The sequence below is a fragment of the Larimichthys crocea genome, chromosome III (assembly GCF_000972845.2).
Source record: "Larimichthys crocea isolate SSNF chromosome III, L_crocea_2.0, whole genome shotgun sequence".
NCBI lineage: Eukaryota > Metazoa > Chordata > Actinopteri > Sciaenidae > Larimichthys > Larimichthys crocea.
Genome location: NC_040013.1, coordinates 15,466,731 through 15,492,188, shown reverse-complemented (window position 1 = coordinate 15,492,188; position 25,458 = coordinate 15,466,731). Strand labels below are relative to the sequence as shown.

The 25,458-nt window shown below is 39.2% G+C and overlaps 3 protein-coding genes across 7 annotated transcripts in view; 1 reads left to right on the top strand and 2 right to left on the bottom strand.

Annotated features, from left to right (window-relative positions):
* Window positions 1-3,093: 3,093 nt before the first annotated feature.
* cutc (cutC copper transporter homolog (E. coli)) lies at window positions 3,094-8,020 on the bottom strand. Its single transcript, XM_010744468.3, has 9 exons — window positions 7,865-8,020; window positions 7,655-7,735; window positions 7,121-7,180; window positions 6,795-7,004; window positions 4,459-4,494; window positions 4,113-4,246; window positions 3,982-4,009; window positions 3,797-3,902; window positions 3,094-3,651 (listed from the first exon to the last, which is right to left on the bottom strand). The coding sequence occupies exons 2-9, from the start codon at window positions 7,722-7,724 to the stop codon at window positions 3,540-3,542; spliced, it is 756 nt and encodes a 251-aa protein (XP_010742770.1). The 5' UTR covers window positions 7,725-7,735; window positions 7,865-8,020; the 3' UTR covers window positions 3,094-3,539.
* A 219-nt stretch (window positions 8,021-8,239) lies between these two features.
* Window positions 8,240-12,865, top strand: cox15 (cytochrome c oxidase assembly homolog 15 (yeast)). Its single transcript, XM_010744488.3, has 9 exons — window positions 8,240-8,427; window positions 9,512-9,699; window positions 9,799-9,921; window positions 10,226-10,412; window positions 10,665-10,832; window positions 11,314-11,395; window positions 11,648-11,802; window positions 11,890-12,003; window positions 12,089-12,865. The coding sequence occupies exons 1-9, from the start codon at window positions 8,350-8,352 to the stop codon at window positions 12,218-12,220; spliced, it is 1,227 nt and encodes a 408-aa protein (XP_010742790.3). The 5' UTR covers window positions 8,240-8,349; the 3' UTR covers window positions 12,221-12,865.
* Window positions 12,866-12,888: 23 nt separating this feature from the next.
* LOC104929806 (Kv channel-interacting protein 2) overlaps window positions 12,889-25,458 on the bottom strand; it is an 87,773-nt gene continuing 75,203 nt past the window's right edge. For 2 of the 5 annotated variants that reach the window (XM_019260835.2, XM_010744447.3), the window contains exons 2-8: window positions 17,383-17,507; window positions 17,110-17,179; window positions 16,624-16,694; window positions 16,294-16,401; window positions 15,786-15,890; window positions 15,581-15,643; window positions 12,889-15,128 (exon numbers count right to left, since the gene is read on the bottom strand). In XM_019260835.2, coding sequence (XP_019116380.1) covers window positions 15,081-15,128; window positions 15,581-15,643; window positions 15,786-15,890; window positions 16,294-16,401; window positions 16,624-16,694; window positions 17,110-17,179; window positions 17,383-17,507 — 590 coding nt within the window. In that variant the 3' untranslated portion in view covers window positions 12,889-15,080. Of the gene's footprint in view, window positions 15,129-15,580; window positions 15,644-15,785; window positions 15,891-16,293; window positions 16,402-16,623; window positions 16,695-17,109; window positions 17,180-17,382; window positions 17,508-18,229; window positions 18,329-21,889; window positions 22,107-25,458 lie in introns of those variants that run through there. The other 3 variants (XM_019260832.2, XM_019260833.2, XM_019260834.2) reach the window with 3 other exon arrangements.

The window sequence follows — 25,458 nt, the reverse complement described above, 5'->3', positions numbered from 1 at the left end:
TTAGTCAATTAAATAATTTGTTGATCGACGGAAAATGAATTGGTAACAATTACAATTAGTATGACAATAGTATTATTATGTTTATGTAATGTTTTAAACTAAAATCATAACATTTCCCTGGCTGCAGTTTCTCAGAAGTTAACATTTGCTTGTTTCTTAACCTTTCAGATATAAAAACAGAATATATTTAGGTTTTGGAGGTTTCCCACACCCAAAATAAGTAATTTGGATACAGCACATTGGGCTCTGAAGAATGTGTGTGAGTGTGTGTGTGTTTTTTTAATTATTATTATTAATTTATAGAATTTATAGACTAAACAATTAATCTAGTAAATAATTATTATTTGGACCCAATATAGGAAATAGGTGATAAAATTTGCCTACTCTATTCAGCTGCTGCATTCATTTTTCTTCATAGCAAATACAACCGTCTGTGAACTGGGCAAACTTTCTGTGTATACATAAACCTCAGCACAAATATTAAACACAGCTCAACTGCATGTGTTTGTTTCTGCTCTCAGTGAATACATGCCTTGAAGAGACACCACGTTTTATGAGCTAAATTAAGTCAGACAGGTTTATTCTGAAGTGGGTATTTAGGTGTGGTTATGTTAATTGAGAGGAGAATAAAGCCAATGAGGTTTTCAACATATTGTGAGCAAGACAAATCCTATAAAGGGACAGTTCATCACCGATATTGAATTGCAATGTTGTACAGAGTCAGGAGTTGAAAGATGAAAGACAACAATATGCAATAGCTGAGCGGCAGGGACTTTACTAAGAAGTAGTTTATGACGTGATTGAATAACCCTTGCTCAGAGAAGCCCTGTACAGATCAGAAGTCCATGTTTCAGTTTTGAAGGGTGATGACTAGTCATCCGGATGACTAAGCAAAACACAAAGACACAAAGAAACCACAAGATATTCAGCTGTTTGGGTCGCAGGCTCTTCAGAGTGTATCTTATGTTACCTTGTATACGAACATGTTACTGGTTGCACATAGTTTTAACAGCCCATGATGATTTAATCTGTAGTGTTGTTAGTTTAAATTGGCCTTTGTGATGTAAAGTACAATATATTTGGTTGGTTGTTTTGAGGTTTAAATCATGTTAAAAAAACTCTTTACATCCACTAATCGTCCACTAATCAGATGATCGCCGGTACGATCCCTGGTTCCTCTGGTCTGCATGTCGAAGTGTCCTTTCGGGGCAAGATACTGAACCCTGAATTGCTCCCGAAGGCTGTGCCATCGGTGTGTGAATGCGTATGAATGCCTAGCTCCTAAAACTGATGAGCACTTGGCACCTTGCATGGTAGCCAATGCCATCAGTGTATGAATGTTGAATGAGATGAATGAGATATGTAGTGTAAAGCGCTTTGAGTGGTCGGAGGATTAGAAAGGCACTATATAAGTACAGCCCATTTACCATTTACCATGAGACATTATCTTATGTCTCTGCTATGTCAGTGCCCCTCTGACTGTATGACATCACAGATCCATTGACTCTCTCACTTCAGTCAGAAAATGTTAGTTTTCAGTGCGAGATTTACAAGATTTGAATCAACCATTTAAGAATGAATTCAATAGGATTAAATATCAGTCAATGTTAGTCTGAACCCATTGGCATTGTCAATTTGCAGATTTACACTATGAAGACATCAGCCAGTGTTTCAGGGCTTCCAGTGTAGCCAGCGAGAAAACAAAGAACAGATATCCAGGCCAATACAGGGCCTGTGCAGTCAGATTACTGATACATGAGAATTACAAGAAAGTCACATTTCTGCTAATCCATACAAACAGATATCTGCTAAATGCTCATCAGACAATAGCTGATTGAATTTGGATCAATGCATTTCACAAACTATTTACTTGCATGCAACCAAAGCCCACTCAAAGGTGATTGGTTAATACTCTATGGACTACAAGCTGAAACCAGAAACTTTTCTTCTTTGCTTACAGATTATGCATTCATATGCAGTTATCCATTTATAGAGATTATTGCAACCATGCTTCAACTGTGTTTTATATAGAAACAAAATATGACAATGAGTAAAACACTGAAATCCCCAATTTAATTTAAAATAGCACAAAACAACTTAAATGTTGAAACTAGAATTTTTTATTGTTTTTGGAAAATGCAAAAATTGCAAAGAATCTGTGAATTTCATTGTCTACAGTACATAATATCATTAAAAAGATTCAAGTGAATCAGAAAAACAATCTCTGTATGGAAGGGAAAAGGCCTAAAACAATATTGGATGGCTGTGATCTTTGGGCCCTCAGATGGCACTTCATTAAAAACAGACATGATTCTGTAATGGGCATCACTGCATCAGCTGAAAAACCCTGATGTGAGGTGGAAAACTGTCCTGGTCTGATGAGTCAAAATTTTAAATTCTGTTTGGAAATCATGGATGCCGTACCCTGCAAAGCAGCCTATCTGGCCCCAGCATTTATGATGATATGGGGGTACATTACTGCACATGGCATGGTGGGTAACCTACACATTTGTGAAGGCATCATTGAACATGCTGAAAGATATTTACAGGTTTTGGAGCAACATGTGCTGCCAAAGGCAACGTTTTTTTTTCAGAGACAGCTTTACTTATTTCAGCAAGACAATTGTTAGGATGCTTTTGTGTTAAAATGTATATGATGAAGGTTTATGTTCTGTGTAGAAGTATGTTATACCTGAATCAATTTGGCATTATTCACAGATATATTGTTGTTCATGTCAACCTATTATCAGTAAAGGATCAGGGTCAGAAAGGGACCATAAATGCTGTTTAGAGTGACAATGGAGGAGGTCCAGAGACAGGTAAAGGTTTTCCAGATGTGAAGCGTGCCAAGAGTATATAAAGGCTGTATCTTTCTATGAGATCCCTGATATTCTGAGATTCTTTTTCGTTGATGATAATGTTGTCAACATCCTTCATGGTCAGGTGAGATCTTTCGACGAGATAATCTGTGGTCTCCTCAGCGCAAACATTAAACCGTCAACTGAAGATCACTTTGTTGTCTGTTGTGTGTATTTGCCTACTTGTCTGACATTTGAAAACAAAATAAAACGCACTTAATTGTTGATTTTTTTCTTTTTTATTAAATTCTTAACAAACTGAGTGAAGTCACGTTTCTGTCCTAATAAAAATATTACAGGAGGTCACAGCTTCGCTTTATCTTCCACTACTGTAAATAAATGTAGATCAACTATATGGCAACTGAGAAAAAATGCTGTTTTGAAAACAGCAACAACACTGATCAGTGCTTTTTCTTAATGTAGCAATCTATTTAGTATTTTTTACATTATTTCTGAGGCCACATACGGGTATACAACTCTCCACTGTGAGATACTTTTGCTAGACTGCATATCCCAAGCAGTTGCAGGGCTGTCCCTGAACTCTTAACTTTACAAAGACTGGCTGATCAATGATTAAACAAAAAAAAACAACAATCAATGATAACATTTAAGTATATATTACTCATGATCACTTTTGAGGTACCCGTTTTGTTGTTTCTGTCATGATTGTCCAGTACCCATTCACAAAGTATTTCTGGCTATTGCATTAAGAGTGCGGACTTTGCTCACATCTGCCACCTTCAGGCCATACTCAGGTGCTGAGAAAGCAGCTCCCATCGTCACACAGGTGTTTCTGCACAAGGAAACATCATATAAGTTATAACATATAGAATATATTAGTTTTATTCCTTATAGCTGCAAGAAATTGCACAATGTATTCAAGCATCAGAATCCCATTTCTCGGCTTTTAAATTAATTGAGGCTGGATTTTAACACACCTGAACTTCATGGCAGAATCTTTACTGGAGCGGGCTGAGCAGTGAAACTCTTGAGCCCCTGACCCCTCCAAAATTCTTTGCAGGTTCCTCTCTGTGATACCCCCTCCTGTATTAAAACAACATAAACAATTAAGAAAAAAAAAACATGTGTTAACTGCTTACATGAGAAAAGCAAAAGTACTAACCTGGCATGATGACAATTCTCCCTTTAGCCTGTTGAATGGAGGAAAAGGTGGAGATGACAGATAAATAGCCATGTCTTTTTTTCATATACTTGCATGCAAACACTGTATCCATACATATAATTTACACATACTTGATCAATGAGCCGTTTAATGAGTGGGAGTCCCTCCAAAGCGGATGTGTCACAGCCACTTGTCAACACACGCTGCAACCCTAATGATATCAGAGTCTCCAGAGCAACCGTTGGATCATGAACCATGTCAAAGGCTGTAGTAGGATCAATGTCAGTTTAATAACATGAATTCAAACTATACTTGTAAAATATAGTTAAATGTATTCTTGCACCTTTTAGGTACCATGCTGATAAAAGCACTCTAAAGAGTTTTTGCTTTATTTAGGGTGACATTTTCTCAGGTGTAATCTCTGACAGCTGCAAAGGATTTTAAAAGCTCTATGTGATTCAAAGGAGACAATGTTACCTCTGTGGAAGGTGACAGGCAAAGGTCGAGCAGCAGCTAATGAGCAAAAAGTGACAATCAGACAGTAACAATACAAAACCTCAAACCAAATAAAGTTGGAATACAAAAAGAGTTGCACATTTGGAAAGGTTTTCCTCTCTTTGTGAGCATACACACTCATTATGGTTGTTTATTTAAAGGCATAGCTGTACAGTTTCTTTCAAAGACTGAAACATTAATTTTATTTTTGTATTGTGAGTAACTGACAACACAACGTTTAGGTGTACATACATGCTTTTACCTTTCAGATTTCAATTAATCTGACTGGACTGGTTTCTCATCAGCCCACCAAATCAGACTTTAGCATGCTGAACACTATATCACTATATATGTATGTGCTGTAATAACAGCTTTTAAATCCTTCAATTTTGTATGCAGTGTAAGACATTTGAAAGCAATGTGAACAACAGAGCAACCATAAAATTAGGTTTGGACCTATGCCTTTAAAACATATCGGGTCTTAGAAATGTCTTTGTTTTGTGATGTGATTCAAATAGGGTACAAAAGTATTGGCAGACTCTGCAGGAAGAGCGCTAGGCTGTGGTGAATAAAATAAAAATAGATTTATTTCATTTTTTTTTAACTATTATGATTCAATAGGAGGTAGAATTTCACATGATGCTGCAGAGAAATATATGTGGGATATTGAAGGGGATATGAGGAAGGAGCCATGTCATGTTGTGCTGAGATGTGAAAAGATATGGAGCAATTTTGTTATTTATGTCACAGAAAAAGCTGAAAGCTGACAGCAGAAAGCACGCAATTATATTTGTTATGGGTTATTTGTCCAATAAGTTGTCTTTTTGACTTGCATTTTATTTTCAGAAAGTTTTAGTGTAGTCTAAAAAATGTCCAAATGATTAAAGAATGACAGGATGACATTTGGAATAAATCAATTATTACACACATTGTGCATATTGTGTATTTTATATAAATAAGAAAGATGACAAAGGGCCTTGTGTATTTCCCCTGCAGATATTTTTTAGTGCAAACACTTTGACTTGTCATCACAGGCATTGCTAATAACATTAATGTCTACATTTAACTTAGGTGTTCCAGCATGACACCTTGCATGAATATAGACCGCTGGTACCTAAATACAGCCATCATTAATGTTATTAAGTACGCTTGTGCCTTTGACACCAAGAAACTGAATAAACTGATCCAGAAGGCTGGCTTTGTGCTGGGGACTGCTCTGGAGCCCCTAGATCTGGTTGTTGGACAATGACTCACATCCACTACATGACCTCCTGATCAAACAACACACGAGATTCAGTCAGAGACTCCTTCAGCGCCACTGTAAAAAGGTCAGCTACAGTCATTCTTGCCCACTTCTATTACACTGAATAATGAATTCCCTCTGTGCAGAGAGAGGAGAACCATTCTGTAACAATTGTCTTTGATCTTACTGTAGCAAAAAATTTGTGCTGCAATCAATTTTTTTTTTCACATTATTTCTGAGGCCACATATGTGTATACATCACACAAATTGTTTTGCACAATGCAATGCAATTATTATTTTTTTTTTTAAGATATCTTTTTGGCCTTTTTGAGCTTTATTTGACAGAGACAGCTTGAAGAATGACAGGAAATGTGGGGAGAGAAAGATGGGGAATGACATGCGGAAAAGACCCACAGGTTGGATTTGAAAGGACTGAACCTTTGTACATGGGGCGGATGCTCTACCAACTGAGGTAAATGACACCCCCACAATGCAGATTTTTGCACAAATTAGTTTAGAGTTTATGTGTATATTTTTCTTTTGTACCTCAGACTTTATATTTTTACACAGTTAGAAGAATATGTTCTTCTTTCACTCAGATTATATCCTATTTACACTGTATCTACCTCATGCCTTGTTTATATAACGTGTGACTGTTTTGTGTTTGTTTTTGTATTTCGGGTGAAATGCATGTAAAAACTTGAGTGAAAAATATAATTTCCCTTTATCTATCTATTGTGATATTGTGAGATTTCAAAAAGTCTATTTCCAAAAGGCAGTGTTTGTCTGTGTTTTTAATTCTGGTGACTTCACGGACAAATGTCATTTTGTGTATCATTGCCACATGTATAATATCCTAAAGAGATAAGGAATCCTGATTTCTTGTGGCTGTGTGTGGGTTTCGAAATGCCATTTTAGCGAGAAGGTGTTCATTTTGATTATAGTACATTTCTGTAATATAAACTTGATCTTTTATCATTCTTTTAGGATTTTGTGGAACTGCACAGTAAGCATTTTGGTTGAGTTTTTTTTTTTTTTACATACAGATGAGATCAAATATACAGGCAGACATTACCCAGGAGCTCCATACAAAGCTCTGCGTCCACCCGTCCATCCTCTGTCAGGGCTCCCAGCACTAGTCCATCGGCCCCATGGATCTTCATTAGCTCTATATCCTTCCTCATCACCTCCACTTCCTGGTCTGAGTACAGGAAGTCCCCCCCACGAGGCCGTATCATCACATAGATTGGGATTTTTACATACTGCTTCACTATCTGAAGCAGACCTGTGGCAAGGCAAACAATAGTGGCAAGTGTGATTTTACATCCTTCAGGCAAGCCTCATCTGGTCTCAGCAGATACTCTACAGCTTGTATGAATATCTGTACTGAATTGTTCTCACCTAGACTGGGAGTGAGCCCTCCTTCCAAAAGACTAGAACAGAGTTCAAGTCTACCTGCACCTGTCCCGAGAAAAAAAACACAATTGTGATCTATGACCTTTGATATGTTTGTGTTGATTTGTTCTGTACACGTGACATCTATTGCACGCCTGTCCGTCCTGGGAGAGGGATCCTTCCTCTGTGGCTCTTCCTGAAGTTTCTTCCACCTTTTCTGCCTGTTAAAAGTTTTTCCTGACTCGAACCGAGGGTGTCACTCCCTGTACAGATTGTAAAGCCCTCCGAGGCAAATGTACTTTGTGACTTTGGACTATACAAATAAAATCTGATTTAATCTGATTTGATAAATAAAGAGTGCATGTTCGTTTAATCAGTAAGTACAGAACAAAAAGTGTTTCACTTGTGTTTGATTGCTTGTTACCTTTGCCCCTTTACTTTCAAGTACTTTAAAGTCATCACCTCTTTAGCAGATATGTTGTCATGTTGGGTTTAACGTGGAAAAAAAATATTATTATTAAAAAAATTCATATCACAAACCTCCTCGTTCAGCATTGACAGCAGACTCCACAGAGTCTACACACACCTCCATTAAAAAGCCATCTGCCATACTGACTGTCTCTAGACAGAGAGACGCAAAGACAGACAGACAGACAGACAGGGACAGACAGACAGGGACAGACAGAGAATCACTGTGAATTTGTTGCTCAGCACGTCCCCAATCCTTTAGCCAACAATTTGAACAACTACCTGTCAAATCCACCTCCTCTCGAAACACGGGGCCTTGTCAGTCGACTGGAAACGACATGAAGTCACTACATGTTGTTACTCACTGACTGACTGCAACCACTACAGCCAGTGGGGTCGACGTCTTCCGGGTAGTTGAATTTTAAACACGCTGTTTGACGGGTGGGCGGTGCTGTTATGCTTATGCAGCATTGGAGAAGGGTGACCGCCCATTCGGGATACGCCAGGAGACAAAACATGCACCAACCACCTAGACGCTCCGTGTATTTTTAATAAAATAAAAATAGAAAATAACACATACTATATATATCTATATTTGTTATTTTGTATCGTGTTTCCCGTCTAACAAAAAAAAAATATTTAGCGGTTATTTTGTTGTGACGTCAGGAGGTCAAAGTTGATCGGTTGTGTAGCAGTTAGCACAGCCACAGCTTTCACACTGAGCTTCATCTCTCTAACATCGTCACTGCAGACATCAAGAGGCAGAAATGTTACTCTCGTCATTACGGACCACTTTTTTGTGCGGCTGTAGAAATGCAGGCAGGGGACTTCAACACAGCAACACTGTGAGTATTCAGCTAACTTTGGCTAATAAGGTCAGACAGTGCACTGCTGAGCTATAAAGATAATTATGACAGAAACATAACCCGACAACCAGCTGCATTATGTCCCACGTTGGTGCCGTTTTCATTTCATTCATTTATTTAGTTTGTGAACGATGGTGTTACCTGGCTGGGTGTACTCGGCAGCAGTCACGTCCGCATGTCCTGTCAGTCCTCCCGTCATCATTGTGTCTTCTGTCAAATGAAAGTCCGAGTTAGAAGTATTAAAAAAATATATGTATTAAAGAAAAACCTGGTAAAATTCATGCATGCTTATTGTAATTTCCAATAACTGCATTTCCAAAACAACCAGAGAGATGTTAAACTAACTAACTAACTAACTAATCAGCCTGTAATCCTAATGTGCATGAAGTCCTGAATATCTCTATATTTATATATATATATATATATATGGTACGCCAGGACAACTTTAAAGTATCATGTAGGTTCAAGTGCACCATAGCATATGTGGACATCTGTATATTACCTCCACAATACATCTATCGAGAAACAGAAAGTCCTCACCAAACTGTTGTCACAAAGTTAAAACATTTTTGTGTGATATATCATTTCATGCTCTAGAATTAATATTTCTCTAGCATTAGATGAAGGCTTTATTTGTCATTACAGCAGTACAAGTACAGTACAACGAAATTGCAACACCAGTCTGTCCATGCATATAATATGATAAGTGTAGGGGCAGATGGGACAGGGTCTGGTAGCCAAGAGGAAGAAAAAGAAGGGATAGAGTATGAGGGCAGGGGAGGAGAAAAAAAGAACAGCCCCTAGACTATGCTCCTTTACAGGAGTACACTCTGGGAGCAGGACAAAAAACACCTCAGCAATTATAGCACACATTCAGTACACTCTACAACATGAGACATCACTTGCAACCGGGGGTGGGGGGTTTTAAGGAAGCCCAGCACAGTCAGGCAGCATGGTTATAAATATTTTTCTTAGCGAGGTAAATCTGACAGTTTTTAGGGATATACATTTCAAAGTTCTGTTATTTCAAGTCCCCACTCTCTCCTTTTATTTACAACTTCAGCGGAGTCCACAGCTACGACAATGGCTTGTGAAGAGAGGTCAGAGCACCATCACAGCGGAGGCGGGGGCCTCCTCCGCCCCAGCAGCAACTACTGTCCCCAACGCAGCCTCGAATCGCATACTAGGTCGCTGGTTGGTCGGCTGCAGCGGGCTGGTGGTTGGGGCTGTTGTCTTAGGTGGTGTCACAAGGTAGAAGTGAATGTATATGAAGTATGTGTATAATAGTCATATTTATATTGAAGTAGTGTTAATAGTTGCTTACTGTACATGTGCGTTTGTTTCAATCAGGCTAACAGAGTCTGGGCTTTCCATGGTTGACTGGCATCTGGTGAGGGAAATGAAGCCACCGCAGTCACAAGCAGAGTGGGAGGCTGAGTTTTCCAAGTACCAACAGTTTCCTGAATTCAAAATGTAAGGCCCAACCTTTTATTTTTATCAAGACACACACTTAAATAGTCTTTTAAAAGCAACCTACAACTAACATGACAACAACACAATTTTAAGTTTTTGTTTTTTAAAGTTTTAAAAGGTTTTCCTCACATCTCCAGTGATTTTTAAACACTGAATAAAAAGTGTCCTGTATTGCTGTTTAATAACAAACATCTTTCACAATTTTATAATTGAATGTAAAGTATCTCACTGGTAAGTAGGAAACAAAACAATGGTTTGAGTCTTTAATTTAAAGATTAATAATCTGTTTTCTTAAATTTTCCAGAATGAACCGTGACATGACTCTGCCTGAGTTTAAGTTTATCTTCTACATGGAGTGGGGTCATCGGATGTGGGGTAGGCTGGTTGGACTTGCATACATTCTCCCCACCGTTTACTTCTGGAGGAAAGGATATTTCAATCGCTCCATGAAGGGGAAAGTGCTCGGGCTTTGTGGATTTGTCTTCTTCCAGGTAAGAATCAATACAGCTGTGGTGATCATTATTAGTGTAGTCTTTTTTTGTAGAGCATGTTGGGAGCATTGTTTCATTTGCTGTGATTAGAGTTGTCAGGATGTATGTCAAATTAATATCAAAAACTCTATCTCCCCGCATTCCTGTCACTCTCCAGCTGTCTCTATCCAAATAAAGCTTTAAAAGGCCAAACAAAATAATAATAATATCAAAAACACATGAATGGCTGTAACGTTGTGTGTGTCCTCTCAGGGCCTTCTGGGGTGGTACATGGTAAAGAGTGGTTTGGAGGAGAAGCCTGAGTCTTATGACGTCCCACGGGTCAGCCAGTATCGTCTGAGTGCTCACCTTGGTTCAGCCTTGTTGCTCTACTGTGCCAGTCTCTGGACAGGACTTACTCTGCTGCTGCCTACACCCAAGGTACAGTTAGTGTCTCTTTTCTACAGATCAAACACTCATTCTAGTGGTAGTTGCTTTATGACAGCACATCTTTCACTTACTGTGAAATGATTGTTAGAGAACATTATTCCATTTAATTTAATTACAACTTAAGTGCCTCTCCTACTTACATCTTACATCAGTATTTATAGTTTGAAAAGAAGCTAATTAATAAATGGTTTTTAAATTCCCCTAAAAATGATTCATTCGTCAGAGCATAATGTGGGTTTACAACTTAAAGCTACACTGTGTGCATGTAAACCACATTGCTGATTAACTAAATTACATCCTTTTATCTCTGATTGCGCCTCGCTCTACTTGCCTTTCTCTTCACCCACAGCTAGGCATTATGTCTTAACTTAGCGTGGCCTTATATACCTCTTTTTAATATACATCTTCTCTATAGTCTTAGTGCTGCAAGTTTTTTTCTTTTTTTTTATTCATGACGGCATTTCTTTCACAGTTGACAGAATCCAAACGTCTCCTGCAGCTTCGGAGGTTTGCCAAGGGCACTGGTGGACTCGTCTTCCTTACTGCTCTTTCAGGTACTGTTTGTTCTGATGTGAATTAAATGACAAACATAAATATGGGAATTATTTTTCTAAAGGAATCTATACAGTCATAAGCCTCTTTCAAGCTATGTAACGTAATGTAGTACAGTTTACTGTAGAGAATATTCAGTCAACAGGAATGTTACAAAAACATGTGAAAGTGAAGTTAATAATTGACCATTTAAAGTTAATGTGTGAAATCTAATGTTGCAGACTGTTAAGATCTGTACGTGTGCTTTTACACAGGTGCTTTTGTTGCTGGTTTGGATGCTGGGCTGGTGTATAACTCATTCCCTAAGATGGGAGAACGGTGGATCCCTGATGATCTGCTGGCATTCTCTCCTGCCCTCAAGAACTTCTTTGAAAATCCCACAACTGTGCAGTTCGACCACAGAATATTGGTATTTTATTATATCTAAAGTGAAATAATCTTATCAGCAACATTTAATTTAAGTGAAATGTTATTTCAATTGTTTAAATTTTTCCAGGGGATCTCCTCTTTGGCTGCGATTACAGGCCTATATATGTTCTCAAGGAGGATGATCCTACCCAGGAGGGCTAAGATCGCCATCGGCCTTCTCACAGCAATGGCTTATGGACAGGTAAGCAATCAGTCAACTCAGAAACATGTAAACCCAGTCTATTACTCTTCAGTGTAACTAAACTCTGTGTGTTTGTGCTCTTCAGGTTGCCCTTGGAATCAGCACCTTGTTACTGTATGTCCCCACTCCTCTGGCAGCAACTCACCAGTCAGGCTCTGTAGCTCTTCTCTCACTGGCCATTTGGGTTCTGGCAGAGCTCCGCAAGATGCCCAAATAAAGGCCTGCTCCTTTATGGATAAATACAATCCCTACTAGCCACGCCTCAAACTTCTAAGAGTGAGCATTGACTTTGAACGAGGCATTGAAGTGACAAAAAGAGGCATTAAACACTGGACTTTTATGCATATGAAGTATCTGTCCTGTGGTGAATAATGTGACCACAAAGTTATTACAGCAGTGGTGCAATTGTAAAAAAAACAACAACAAAAAAAACACAATCTGTCATGGCTGAGGAATTGACTGAACCATTTGTGAATTCATGCTGTCATCAGAAGATGACAACTCTGAAGTTTTTTGTTTTGAATTTGGAGACATGCAAGAAGAAGATTCCAGCAGGATTTCCATTGAAGGCTACATATTTTGCAGTCAGGAATATCAAAAGTAAACTCGATTACTGTTTTTGTTCATGTACAAAATTTACTTACCAGGTGGTTACTCAACTGTTGCCTTGTCAAACACTGCCTGTTAGTAGAATCAGATGTGGCTGTTGGGATTAGATGACTATGTATATTTAAAATTTGAACCGTTTCTTTCTGACTTTGTGATGAATGATGAGCTTTTTGATCATTGCTTTGTACTGTATCTTTAGAAATGTCAAGCTGAAAGCACTGTCTTAATTTAATAAAGACAATTATGTACAGTCTTTAAAATTCAAACTCCAGTCCATTTTGCATAGTAACTGTGATTTTTTTTTTTTATTGTCTCTGTACAAAATATACACAATTTGAATATGTAATGCAACCAGTTGAGGCTAGCTAACTAGACAGTCAGTACAACGGGTTAGTAGTTTTCATTGTTCTAGACACAGTACATGCAGGTATAGACAGGTTTTACTCTTGGTCATGAATGGAAGTTAAAGACTGTTGGCAAGGAACAATCAGAGCCAAACCACTGTTTCCCCAGAAAATTAAAAATGCAGGACAGAAATAACTGCAGGGTGGGAAGTGCATATTTTCATCAGGGTTTTAGTATACCCTTATACTGTGCTCTGAGAGGAATGAGAGGTTGGATGAGTGGAAAGGTGCTGATTTGTGGTAGAGAAAATTATTGCTATTCCATGTTAGTCTCTCTGCATCTAAAATACACTGCAGCCTGTTTAATTACAGCACAAGTGCCTCTTGTACTTATGCCACCTTACATTTAAAAATATTTGTATTTAAAAAGAAGCAAATTAATACGTGGTTGTTAATTCCCTTAAAAATAATTCATTCATCAGAGCGTAAAGTGGGTTTACAACCTAAAGCTACACTTCAATTTGGACAGTGTGCAGGTCAACCACATTGTCAGTTTTCCAAATTACAACCTTTTATCTCTGATTGCCCCTTGCTCTGCTTACTACACATAGCATCCCCCTCTCTCTTCACCCACGGGTGGGCTTTATGTCTTAACTTAGAGTGGCTTTATGGACCTCTTTAATATATGTCTTCTCTTTGGTGTTACAGAGAGAGGGAGAATACAGAATGGTGGGCGGAGGGTGGGAGGGGGCAAAAAAAAAAAAATGTTACTGAAACATGTCTCTCACTAACAGTGCACACACACACACATGCTATTTCTCTTTGAAATTGAATGAGCCTAATTTGATGCAACAAGAGTTTTGAGATTTTTCTTTTTTTTTTGAAGTGGTAGAACCTGCTACAACCACAACATTTCCGATTACAAGAAGTTCACAAATACGATCTGCAATCTAATAACTTCCCCTTGAATGTATATTGATAGACTAGTACGACTATGGTATGCCAGTCCTGTGTTGAGAGAAGAGATGGTCAAAACAGCTCGTCAACTATAGTGCAATCCCCACATTGTACTGCCTAATATCACACCACTGGGAATGCTAGAAAATGTACAACAGTCAATAGACATCTACAGCTAGGACTGTGATAGTTTGGAAGGCCAGGAATTATTCTACCAGAATCCCATGAATGGAGGTGGGTGTTGCCCCATTAGAGTCGTACACTGGTAAGATGGAGGACATCTCTTTCTGTTAAACATGCACACACACATACACAAAGGGTGAGGCACCTGTGAATGACTAGGAACAGCAGACAGACAAGCAGACTTTGGAGTATCTCTGTAAATACATAATTGGATATTAGTGACATCATCATGCGATATTGAAATCAGTTCCTCATTGAAAATATGTTTGAACCTCCATAATACGTGATCGCCTGGATCTCCAATTCATTAGTTGTTTTCTCAGGAAGTGTCGTCTTCTCTCTCTCTCTCTCTCTTTCTCTCTTTCACCCACTAGATGGTGGTAGACTCTATTTTTATGGCCAGGGCATGAGCAGTCTTGCAGCTCTGGGGAGGTGTTACCCACATGCACAGAGGCAGGATCAGATTCACAAATCCAAATCTCAGCCGTCACAGGGAAAAGGAGAAAAATTTATTAGCACAATGTTTGGAGACAACTTCCTCCCTCTGAGTTCAGCCATTTCAGGCCAGCATAGTTCCTTCATCAGTAATAGTAATAAATAAAAGTTCAAATAAAACAAGTGGGGGGTGTTGAGTGTGTCAGTGCCGGTGAGCCCACTGCTTGCCTTCTTTCTCTGTGTCTCTAGGATAAAACTAAGGTTCGGCATGATGAGGAAGGGAGTTGGGAAAACTCCATTGTTGCTTGGAGAAATGTCACTGGGGGTCCAGGACGAGGGAAAGGCCCTCTCAGTGCCCTCGGGACTCACAGCTCTGAACAGACACACAAGCATAAGCTTGCAAGTCAGAAAACGGCCACACACGCACGCACGCACACACGCACGCACGCATTCACACACATTCACAAACTCTTTCTCCCTTTTCAATCCTGATTCCTCTTACACACACACTCCCCTCCCTGGTGGCAGCGTTCTGTCTGGTCCAGACTCTTAGATGACATTGTCAAACAGCTGCATGGACTGCATGATGTTCTCATCCTAGATGGAGACAAGAGGTTTGAATAAGGAGCCAGTATATATGTTTTTTATCCTGGTGTGTTATCCAAATGATTGAAATAGCCAAAGTGAGGATTCAAGTTATAGTCAGACATTTTGCTTTTTTGCTGATAATTAAATTAGTAGATTTATGCCACACGTGTGTCTGTCCATTAAATATAAAGCTAGAATCAAATTATTTCAGTAATACATGTTATATCTTGTTTGCTTTTATCCATCAACAAAGAGAAAAGCAAAGCGACAAGTTGTTGTTTTATGAGGACTTATGTGCTGTAAATATTTCTAAATTTCATGGAGTGACTGGCTTTCAGTCTTTATGCTAAGCCAAGCTAATCAGCTTCTGGCGCATGCTCAATGTACACACATGAAATCTTCTTATCTAACTCCAAGTTTCCAAAAATATTCAACTGTTCCTTTCCACTTTTCTGCCCCACCTTTTTGCATGACTCGATAAACTCCTCAATGGTGACCACACCGTCTTTATTCCTGTCCATTTTCTGAAAATAAAAAAAATAAAGACAGCAAAAGATTTACTCGCTAAAATACTGCTGTATGTTCAATAATGTTGTACATTATCATATTTTACATAATTTATCTATTAGTAACTAGTAATATTCATAATGAGGGGTTCAGATTAACCTGGAAAAAGCTCTCCACGTGTTCTCTTGGAGCATCATCCTGCATAGTGGGGTATGTGTACTTCCCCATCATGTCGTAGATGGACTTCATGATGTCCAACATCTCCTGAAAAGTGACAAACATATATTATTGAGGATGGAGAAATGTTTGGACAACATAAAAAATCACTTTGAAGCTGAGAAAAGTATATTATACACTCATTCCATAAAAAAAGAACATTGCTATATCATGATTGTATAAGGCCTATATACAGTATATAGTATATATAATGTGTGTCTGTCATACCAGAGAAAAGTCCTAAATTTCAAGCTGGTGTGTTCAGTGGTCAATTTACACACTTGAATACCAACAAATATGAACTGTACATTGCCAAAACTTCCACAACTCTGAAGGCATGACCTCATAGTCCTCATTAGTAGCTATAGCACTGCTCGGAAGCCATTACAGCAAGTAATTCAAAGCAACCTAAGAAGAGCTTAACGTGAGTGTGTGTGTGTGTGTGTGTTACCTCTTTGGTGATGCAGCCGTCCTTGTTCAGATCATAGAGATTGAACGCCCAGTTTAACCGGTCATTAATGGTCCCTCTCAGGATGATAGACAGGCCAAATACAAAGTCCTGAGATAGAAGGGGAAACAATTTGCGGCATTGTCTGGGCATTACGTAAATCTTAGTTAGACATAGTAAAGTCAAGTCAAGTCTTATCACTGCACTAATCTCTGTGGGCAGATATTTAGAGTGAATACATATTTGGGTGGATACAGCCGTGGTGGCAAATTTCTCTCGAGCACATTTTTGCTTTTATCTCTCAAAAGAAGCTGATATAGGAATAGAGCTCACCTCAAAACTAACTGAGCCGTTCTTGTTAGTGTCGAAGGCTTCAAACAGGAAATGTGCATACATACTTGAATCTGCGAAGATAGAAACTTACTTACAGTGACCCGTGTGCTCTCGAAACATTAAGCAAAGTCTTTGAACACTTTTTCACAGCAAGCTAAATATAGCCAAGATATAAGAATAATTTCAAATACAACTGGAGGCAAGTGGTTAACATTTCATCAACCTAAATATCATAAAATGAAAAATTACCATGCCTCTTTGCAGTGCATGGACTATAGTTCAACAGAGTAGATTTATAATGAGTTAATTAAGTTCGTTTCTTTGTGATGATTAAAAAGCTCCATGTGTAACTCTACAGAATTAAATAAATTAGGTTATTTACACCTGAATGTGAAATTTAGAAAGAATAGAAAGAATGGCGTGAATGTAAGTATTATGAATGCAGTTGGAGCTCTTTAGGTTTAGTGTTGGGAGCTGACAACTCACCTCCCTGTGGAAAGAACTGGGAGTAAATGGTCTTAAAGTTCTCCTCATTCACCACACCACTTGGACACTCCTGGGAAACAAATGTGAATTGAGAAAACTCATTAGTTCCCATCTAGTACAGAATATATAATGGACTATGCAGTAATTCCAGTTCTCTGCAGATTGATTCTGCTTTTAACTCCCACGATGATGTAACTAGATTTTTTAGGGTTTCTATTTATTTGCAGTCTCACCCCCTCCCGCCGTCTTACTCTATACTTCTGCCAAACATACATTTTTGAAGCCTCTGTAGAGGACTTGCAGCTCCTTCTTGGTGAACTTAGTCTGCTCCTGCAGCTTGTCCATGCTTTCAGGGCGATGACACACAGTGGATAGCTCGAAGTCATCTTCCACGCTGTCTGTGTGAGGAAGAGACCATTGTTAGTTAGCATTTATCATCACTACACCCTCAGCAGGGTACAGGGCAGCCATGACCTGGGAATTAAGTCATCAAACTAATACTGACCTCATAAGACCTATAAGTCTTATACTTCAGGGCAGAATATTATGTGCATATTTTTTGTTTTCATTATTTCACTGAAAAGCATGTCAAAACCTAAGCAGATGCAATTTTTTATACATAATCGTGAGGTTGCCACGTCAAGCAGTTTCCACACATCTTTGAACCAGCTATAGTACTTCATATCACAAAGCAAAACATGGTTGTGACAACTGTAAAATGATCTATAAAATGAATGTGTCTTGTCTAAAAACTCAAGCTCAAGAACAATAAAGAAAGTGGGGAGGGAATACTTTTAAGGTGAATGAAAATGGTAGACTTTAAAAGGTGTGAGACTGTCGCAAACACATATTCTTCATCCCCTTCTTATTCCATCTGTTTCTCCACGAATGACTGACAACTCATATGTGTCATATATTATAAGTTCTCGCTAGTTTTGACCTCACTTGGCATCTCTGTTAAAGCCATCACACGCACACACATGTTCCATTGCCAGAACATGGACAGAACACACTTCAAATCAAAGAAGGTTTAAGAGCTGAGAGTATCTCTGTATGTGGATTTATGTGTACACTAGTTGTTTCGGTGGCTGTGTGTATATGAGAGTGAAGGAGCACTTGCTTTGACTGATTGAGGGGGCAGCCGAGGGCTTGCAGCATGGCAGCAGCTTGAGGAATCGCTGCTTTATGGTTTTTTTGCTTTGGCTGGTGGAAGGATTACCTGCAATCACCAACCATAGCACAAAGGTTAGACACGCACACACAGGCAAGTTCTGAAGATTTAATTTTGTTTCCACACATGCACACATGCCTATAAAAACCAAAAAAATACACTCCATGCAACGGACAGATGCAACAACAGATGTGCCGTTTAGTCAAATTGGTAATTGCCTGCTGACCTGGCTTAGCGATGGGAGACCACGAGTACCACTGCAAACAGTAGATATTGCCACACAACAGATCGTGACCCCTAGAAACACACAGTGACCCTAATCAGACTGGCTCTCATATGACAATGCCACATTCAGCAAACGGTGTAAAAAACCAGCAGAGAGTTTCAATTCAAAACACAAGTCAAACATCAACAGTTTTAATTCACAATCCGCTTAAACAAGAGCTTAACTTCATTTCATAGGAGAATATAATTTGCCAGACAAATGTGCTGCAAAACCACCTCGAGCCCATCACGTCTACCGCCACAGTGCCAGTTCATCAAAAAGGCAAACACTTCACAGAATGATAATGACGATCAGATAGGGGAAGTAAAACACATTCGCACATATGAACCCACATACTTACTCTTGCCTCCTAGTTTCCATGGTAACAATCCCCTCACTCCTTTTAGAAGGACCCCAGCAGTCTGAGGAATGAAGGCCATGATGGGGTGAAAACCAATAGAACCACAGACCCTCCACTGATTCTCAAGCCTCTGTGATGTGTCAAGTTGTTGTCTCCCTGCTCCCTGTAGCCACAGGGACTCTGCCGACCTGGCGTCATTTGGAGCCAGAGCAGGCTGAGCATATTGTCCAATGGATACCAGATTAATAGATCCAGCTGCCTTGCACAGGCCTATTCCTCTGCCCCAGGGTCTCTATCTATGTGCGTGTGAGTAAATTATCTTTTTCCATGCGGACCCAACAGCTCACCACAGTACAGAAAATAATATCAAATGCTTTGATAAATGGTCAAAGGTAAAGTACTCCTGAAGTAAGGTGCAGGAGACTAGTAGTTTGTATGCACACAATACTGTACATTTTCCTGTCACTGTTTAACAATAAACATAAAAAAGTCAATCTTTAAGTAGTGATGGCAAAGCAATCACAATGCATCCCTGAGCAGTGGTGGATGCAGTATCTTAATGGTGTAACTGGTTGTGGTAAAGCTAATTGTAACTAAATGGACTAATCTACTAAATAGACCTTGAGGTGAGACTGTTTTCTCCATTGCTGTTCAAGAAAGCCAACATGGACAAGAAGTTCTTTAAATGCCCAGAAAACAATTTCATGACTGGGTAACTCCATCTGCTGAGAAAGATCATGTGATCAGATCGAAAGCTGAAGAACATGAATGTAGTGAAATTGTTTCAAATCGTTGTCTTTATGTATTATCTTATCATCTTTATATATTATTAGTGTAATTTACTGCATAGCAATTCATTATGTTTTCTCATTTCATCATATGTTTCAGAAAAGTCAATATACATCAAAACTGTACCTGCATACTTGAATACATCAGACATGCCACCAGTGGTCAAGGACTATTTCGTGGGTATATGTAAAGTTTAAAAAAAGTCTCTTTTATAACATTAAAAACGACAGCTTTGATGATTTATCTATTGGAAACTGTTATAATATACATTTTTAAAATAACCTTCACATCTCTGATGGTTATTGTGTTACAGCTCTCTGCCTCTAGGTGCGAGCAAACAAATTTAATTTCTACTGATTGTTCTAAAGTCCTGGACAGAGATAGGCCAAAAAAAAAAAAAAAAGCTGTAAAAAGAAACTTGATGATTTCCACTGAGCTTGAAATACTTGTAAGGACCATGAAAGCTGGATCTACTGGTAATTGTCAATGCTTGTTTTAGCGCTGAGATGCATTTTCCTCTCTTTCTGTCTCACATCTCCTCTGTTTCTTTCTCTGTATTTTTGTTCTTCGCTGCATGCAATTTCTTGCTTGTTGTGATGTCTTTGAATAAATACGCTCCGGCTGTCTTTGTCAAGTTTATCTTGGATAAGAAATACAAGCACTTCCATATGAGGTCTCCTATATTTGACTAAAAAATGCCCAAAATATCCTAATCTAAGCAGCTGTTTCTTCTTTTTCACAGCTGTTTTAAAGCATACCATCAGCGTAGTATTTAGAAAGATTTAGAGTATTTAATACGTAAGAAGAAGTCTCATATTAAGAAAATGGAAGTAACACTTGATAACTGTGAGACCGGAAATTTGCCTTGCCTAAAAAAGGTCTGTTTCTCAGCAGTCAAGGGGAGGAAAAGCGACTTTACCCAGCTGTAGTGATTGTGCACTTAGAGTTCAATAGGTTCCTCCAGGACAAACTGACAGACCATCACAACTCTTCAGGAAATAAGAAAAACAACTCAATTTTTAGCTTGATGGCAACACATTTTTTACAACTTTTGCAGGACTTATAAACCCAAGAGATCTGAGGCACAAGGAAACCATGTAATACCTCAAGTGAAGTCAAGGCATGAAGGAATTACAGTTTAGAGCCACAGTGATGAAGTATACTGCTGATGGGGATACAGATTGCTTGTGCAGATCATTGAACATGATCTCCATGATCACAAACATTTGACAAATATTAGCATCCATTTAGATGTTACAAGATACATCTTGGTGTTTCAGTTGGTTCGAGTGAGGTCTGGGACCTGTACCTGTATCGTAATTCCTCTCATAGTTATTTCCCATAATAGCATTTTGTTTGAGAAGCAGCTTTAAAACTCCTGCTTTGTCATACAGGCTTTCTGCATTAAGAATTTAGCCTCAAGGTGCCCTGGTAACCTTGAGGTTAAGACACTTTATCCAGCCTAACTTCTTTATCCTCATCAGGGTCGCGGGGGAACTGGAGCTTTGATTCCAGTCAGGTACTTTGTTGCATGTCATGCAAACTTTTTTCTCCTTCTCCATTTTTTGTCTGCTTTCCCACTGTACCCTATAAAGGTAAAATGCCAAAGTGATTAAAACTATATCCTCTCCAAGCCCAGGCTTAGGTAACCCAGAAGATAATACGGTACAACAATGTATAAAATTGGTGAAATGCCCCTTTAAGAAAAAGCTCATCCTCACCACAGTAGAACATAAATTGATATTATATTTATTATCATCAATCATTATAATAATTGATAAACAGAATCATTTAGATGTAATAAGTAATGAATGGTGAGAGATCTTTTCCAGAAATACTTAATTTATACATATTAAATAAAGTATTTGTATTATTGACGTTTTTCTCCTTTGTGTCAAATCTGCTGCAAAGACATAACATTCTACATTATGTGAGGTTAGGTATGGATAATTTAGTATTCCAGTCTCATACACAACCATACACATACACACAGCCGCTACACAGGACCAGAAATAGGTGTGACAAATATGACAAAATTAGGCCAAACTACTTATGTTTAACCATAATAAACAGTTCAGAAACACACACAAACACATATGTAGGCACTCCCCTTTCCAGTGTTTTCCTCCTAATGCTCCCTCAACATATTTATCATTTTGACTTCTCACTCGGCGCCTCTCTCTTGCTCTCTTACCATTTGTCTTACCTGCCGTGGAAAGGTCGATAAGCCCCAGAAAGTGCATCAGTTTGAGGGAGCTGCAGACCACCAAGAGGATGCCCACAGTCTGCAGCCCCTCCACCTCCCACTTGTCTTGGAAGAACAGATGCATCCTTTCCCCCTTCCTCTCTCTCTGTTTCTGTCTACAAAAATCTTTTCCTTGCCCAGGGACAGCCACGTCCCCCCCACCCAACCCCCCAACAGCTCCAAGAAGGGATGCACGCCTTCGTCTCTTCAGCCTCTCCTCTCAGTCTCCCTCTATATGCCGGTATTTGGCCATCCTAACTCCGCACGGCTCCCCGTCGGCTTTCTTCACTGAAGGTAGATTGTTATTCTCCTCATTCCCTCATCGACAACGGTAAATGCGTGGCAGCAGGACTGTCGACTTGCTGCTTCACCCCCGCCTCCTCCAAGGCTGTCAAAGGTTGTTTAAGTTACAGGTGAAGTTCGGACAATTCATGTGTGCCCTGGCAGGTTGTCCTAGCAATTGTTTTCTGACTCTCTCTGCTTTTCCAGCTACTGACTCTGAAACTCTCTCTATACTCTCTGCCTGTCGTGCCTCTCCCTCTCTTTCTTGCCTTACCTCCGTCACTCTCCTCCTGCTTTGTCCCTCCCCATGCTTAATTGGGTCAGTGATGGGACTGAGTGAAGGGAAATTGAAGGAGGGAAAGGCATAAGGGAGTACTACTTGTAGGTTAAGAGGAGAAACGAGGGGGGGGGGGGGGGGGACACAAGACAGATGAGAGTAATGATTTGGGAGATGAGGAAGGAAGAGAGATTGGGAAAGGAGGGGCAAGATGGAATGGTTAAGGCAGGACATAACAGCAACCAGGGGTATAGAAAGGACAGAATCCAAAAACAAATGATAAAAAGTAGCAGGGGGAAAATGAAAAAGACTAACAGAAGGGCGAAAGGAGGCTGTGACGACAGGGAGGCGAAGCGTCTGACCCAGCGGCTACTGTGGACAAACTCACAGATGTGGCAATCTCCCCTGAGTGTAATACACACATGCACATGGAAACACACAGCCTGGAGGTGAAATCTGGCTATAACATATATTGCATATGCAATCCAGCGCAGCGGGGGATATTTCAGTTTGGGCGGGATATGATGTCACATCTGGCACACTGACATCCTGACAAAAAAATAGGATTTAGAAGAATGAAATTATGATGATGGAGTTTGGCATCTTTTTTCAGATGTCCCATATGGGCTTAACATACCAGGGTATGACATCATCTGAAATATAATGTTGAGGTGCCGTTTGACGAAGCATCCAAATGATCATTTCAAATAACAATAAGAAGGCACTAATGTGATGAATGCTGTGCAAGAATGGACCCTGATCCCAACCTTATTACTGCAAGCTTATCGGGGTATCGGCCAGATGTGAACAACTCATATTAAATACTATTTGTCAAACCTCACTTAACTTACATTTTTTCTAATGACTTCCTTGCACCAGAATCAGATTGGTACTAGGTTGAGGTATTAGAATCACAAAACATCATCCATCATCAAGTGAAGTGTTTTCTAATTGGATAGCCTACAGTTACAGTTACAAATCACTGTTGCTAAAATAGACGGATCTGATCCAACATCAGGTTTGGCTAGGCTTAGGCACAAAACTTGGTTATTTTAAGCAAAATTTTTTGAGGGGGGCGGGGGTAGACTTGGTTAATGTGAATCATACAAATTACAGCATATATCATAGAAATTTCTCCTTTTCTCAAGAGTGTCAGTGTGCAAGTCAGTCAGAAAACTATGGTTGCTAGTAGGCTTTGCTGCTCAAACATAAACATATGTTGTTTTGGTGCATTTGTCAAAATGACTGATGCTTTTGTTCTTTCAGTGTCTGAAATTGGGAGAGAAAAAGTTAGATTACTGCATCCCTAAATAAGAAATGGCTAGACTTCAACTTAAGTGGAAAGTGACACCCCTTGGCTTCAAAGTCCTCCATCACTTTCATCCTCCACTCAATGTTTAATAGCACCTTGCTATCAAAAACTGGAAGTGAATGCTCTGCAGGAAGCTGAGGGGAGGGGCGGTATTTAGTCTATAGAACTTTGAAAGTATCATTTTGTCTTTCAGGTTGTTGTATATAGACATGCATGTGTCTGTCTGTCTGTGCCTGTGAGCAGGTCGGCTCACCGCCAGAACGAAAGAGACCAGGAGATGGAAAAAGGAGGCTGTGGGAGACAGGGAGGTTTACAGAGGGCTTGATCTGTCTCTTGTGTGATTAATGATTCTCAGAGTCAAAATGAGACCTAGAGCTACAGTATAGCCGCTGAGCCTCGGGGAGCATGCATCTGAGAGCAGACTTGTGAGACCTATACTTAATCAGAGGCAATCAGACGCAGCTCTGTGGGAAACAAATAGGTAACAAACATGATGATTTTGCGGCCATTCACTAAGTTCATATTCAAAGTCATAAACTAGGCCCATGGACACGAGGCGGTGTGCAACCTCTAATGACTGTCATTTAATATGAGCATCAGTAGTGGCAATAAACATTGCTCCAAGTACAATAAGGGAGGCCTTAAAAAGCCACTGAAGGATCAGACATTAGTACAAAAGGGTCGTCATGATTATGTGATTTGAGGTGACTAAATAGAATACAATCGAGAAAAATGGTTATTAAACAAATAAATTAAAGGAATGACTTCACAGCTTGTCATTTTCTAGAGATTCCTAGTCTACATAAAGCACATCACCCTATATTTTGCATGCATTTATGGAGATGATTAATTAAACAGGCTACATAATTTGCTAAATACAATGACATTTTCAGGCCAGTAAATTCTCAAACACAGTCTGCAGTTGGTAGACTCAGATCAAGGATGAAAGTGTGAGAGATTAAGGCTGGCTGTGCCTCGCGCTTATCTGTCATTGTGTCTCGCATAAATCATTAAGATGTCTGTCATATACTGAGACAGAAATGTAAGATCAATACAGCGCAAATAAACAAAAAAAAACGTTCTGACAGCTCTGCAAATTCAGGAATATTGTAAAGCACTGACCTTTAAGTTTTCTGTTAGTGTTTTGCTTCTATTAATAGCAACATAAGGTTGTGCCTACTTATCTGTAGTACTCACTGTAATACACTGTGTATAGATTTGGTGACTCAAAATATGTCTAGATGTGGCTAAACTTGGTTATGTGAGTTGTTTTAGGTGTCTAGAAAACATATTAGCTCTGTTTCATTTCAATATCTGTTGGCATGTATTTTTGATGCTGCTTCATATTACATGACTTTAAAATAACAATGACTTAATGTCTAAACAAGACAGCCATGCTACGAGCTCTTTGTAGAAGCTCAGTACTTTGTGCTAAATGCTAGTCTGCAATGTACTGACAGTGAAAATGCTCATGTGATAGTAATTAGGTGTCATGCACACCATGTTCATCATTAGTCATTGTTAGTGTAGCTGAGGCTGATAGGCATGTCTGAAAAAACTAACCAAATACAGCGTCTATAAGTGTCTTTTCATTTGCTAATAATTAAATATGTGATACTGGGAGGCTCTGCACACACATCAAGCTCT

Coding starts and splice junctions, on each gene's coding strand:
- cutc (XM_010744468.3), bottom strand. CDS start 7,724: ATGGCAGATGGCTTTTTAATGGAGGTGTGTGTAGACTCTGTGGAGTCT. Junction 4,010..4,112: donor TTAAACGGCTCATTGATCAA/GTATGTGTAAAT, acceptor TCCATTCAACAG/GCTAAAGGGAGAATTGTCAT. Junction 3,652..3,796: donor GATTCTGCCATGAAGTTCAG/GTGTGTTAAAAT, acceptor TTCCTTGTGCAG/AAACACCTGTGTGACGATGG.
- cox15 (XM_010744488.3), top strand. CDS start 8,350: ATGTTACTCTCGTCATTACGGACCACTTTTTTGTGCGGCTGTAGAAAT. Junction 11,396..11,647: donor CTTCCTTACTGCTCTTTCAG/GTACTGTTTGTT, acceptor GCTTTTACACAG/GTGCTTTTGTTGCTGGTTTG. Junction 12,004..12,088: donor CAGCAATGGCTTATGGACAG/GTAAGCAATCAG, acceptor TGTGCTCTTCAG/GTTGCCCTTGGAATCAGCAC.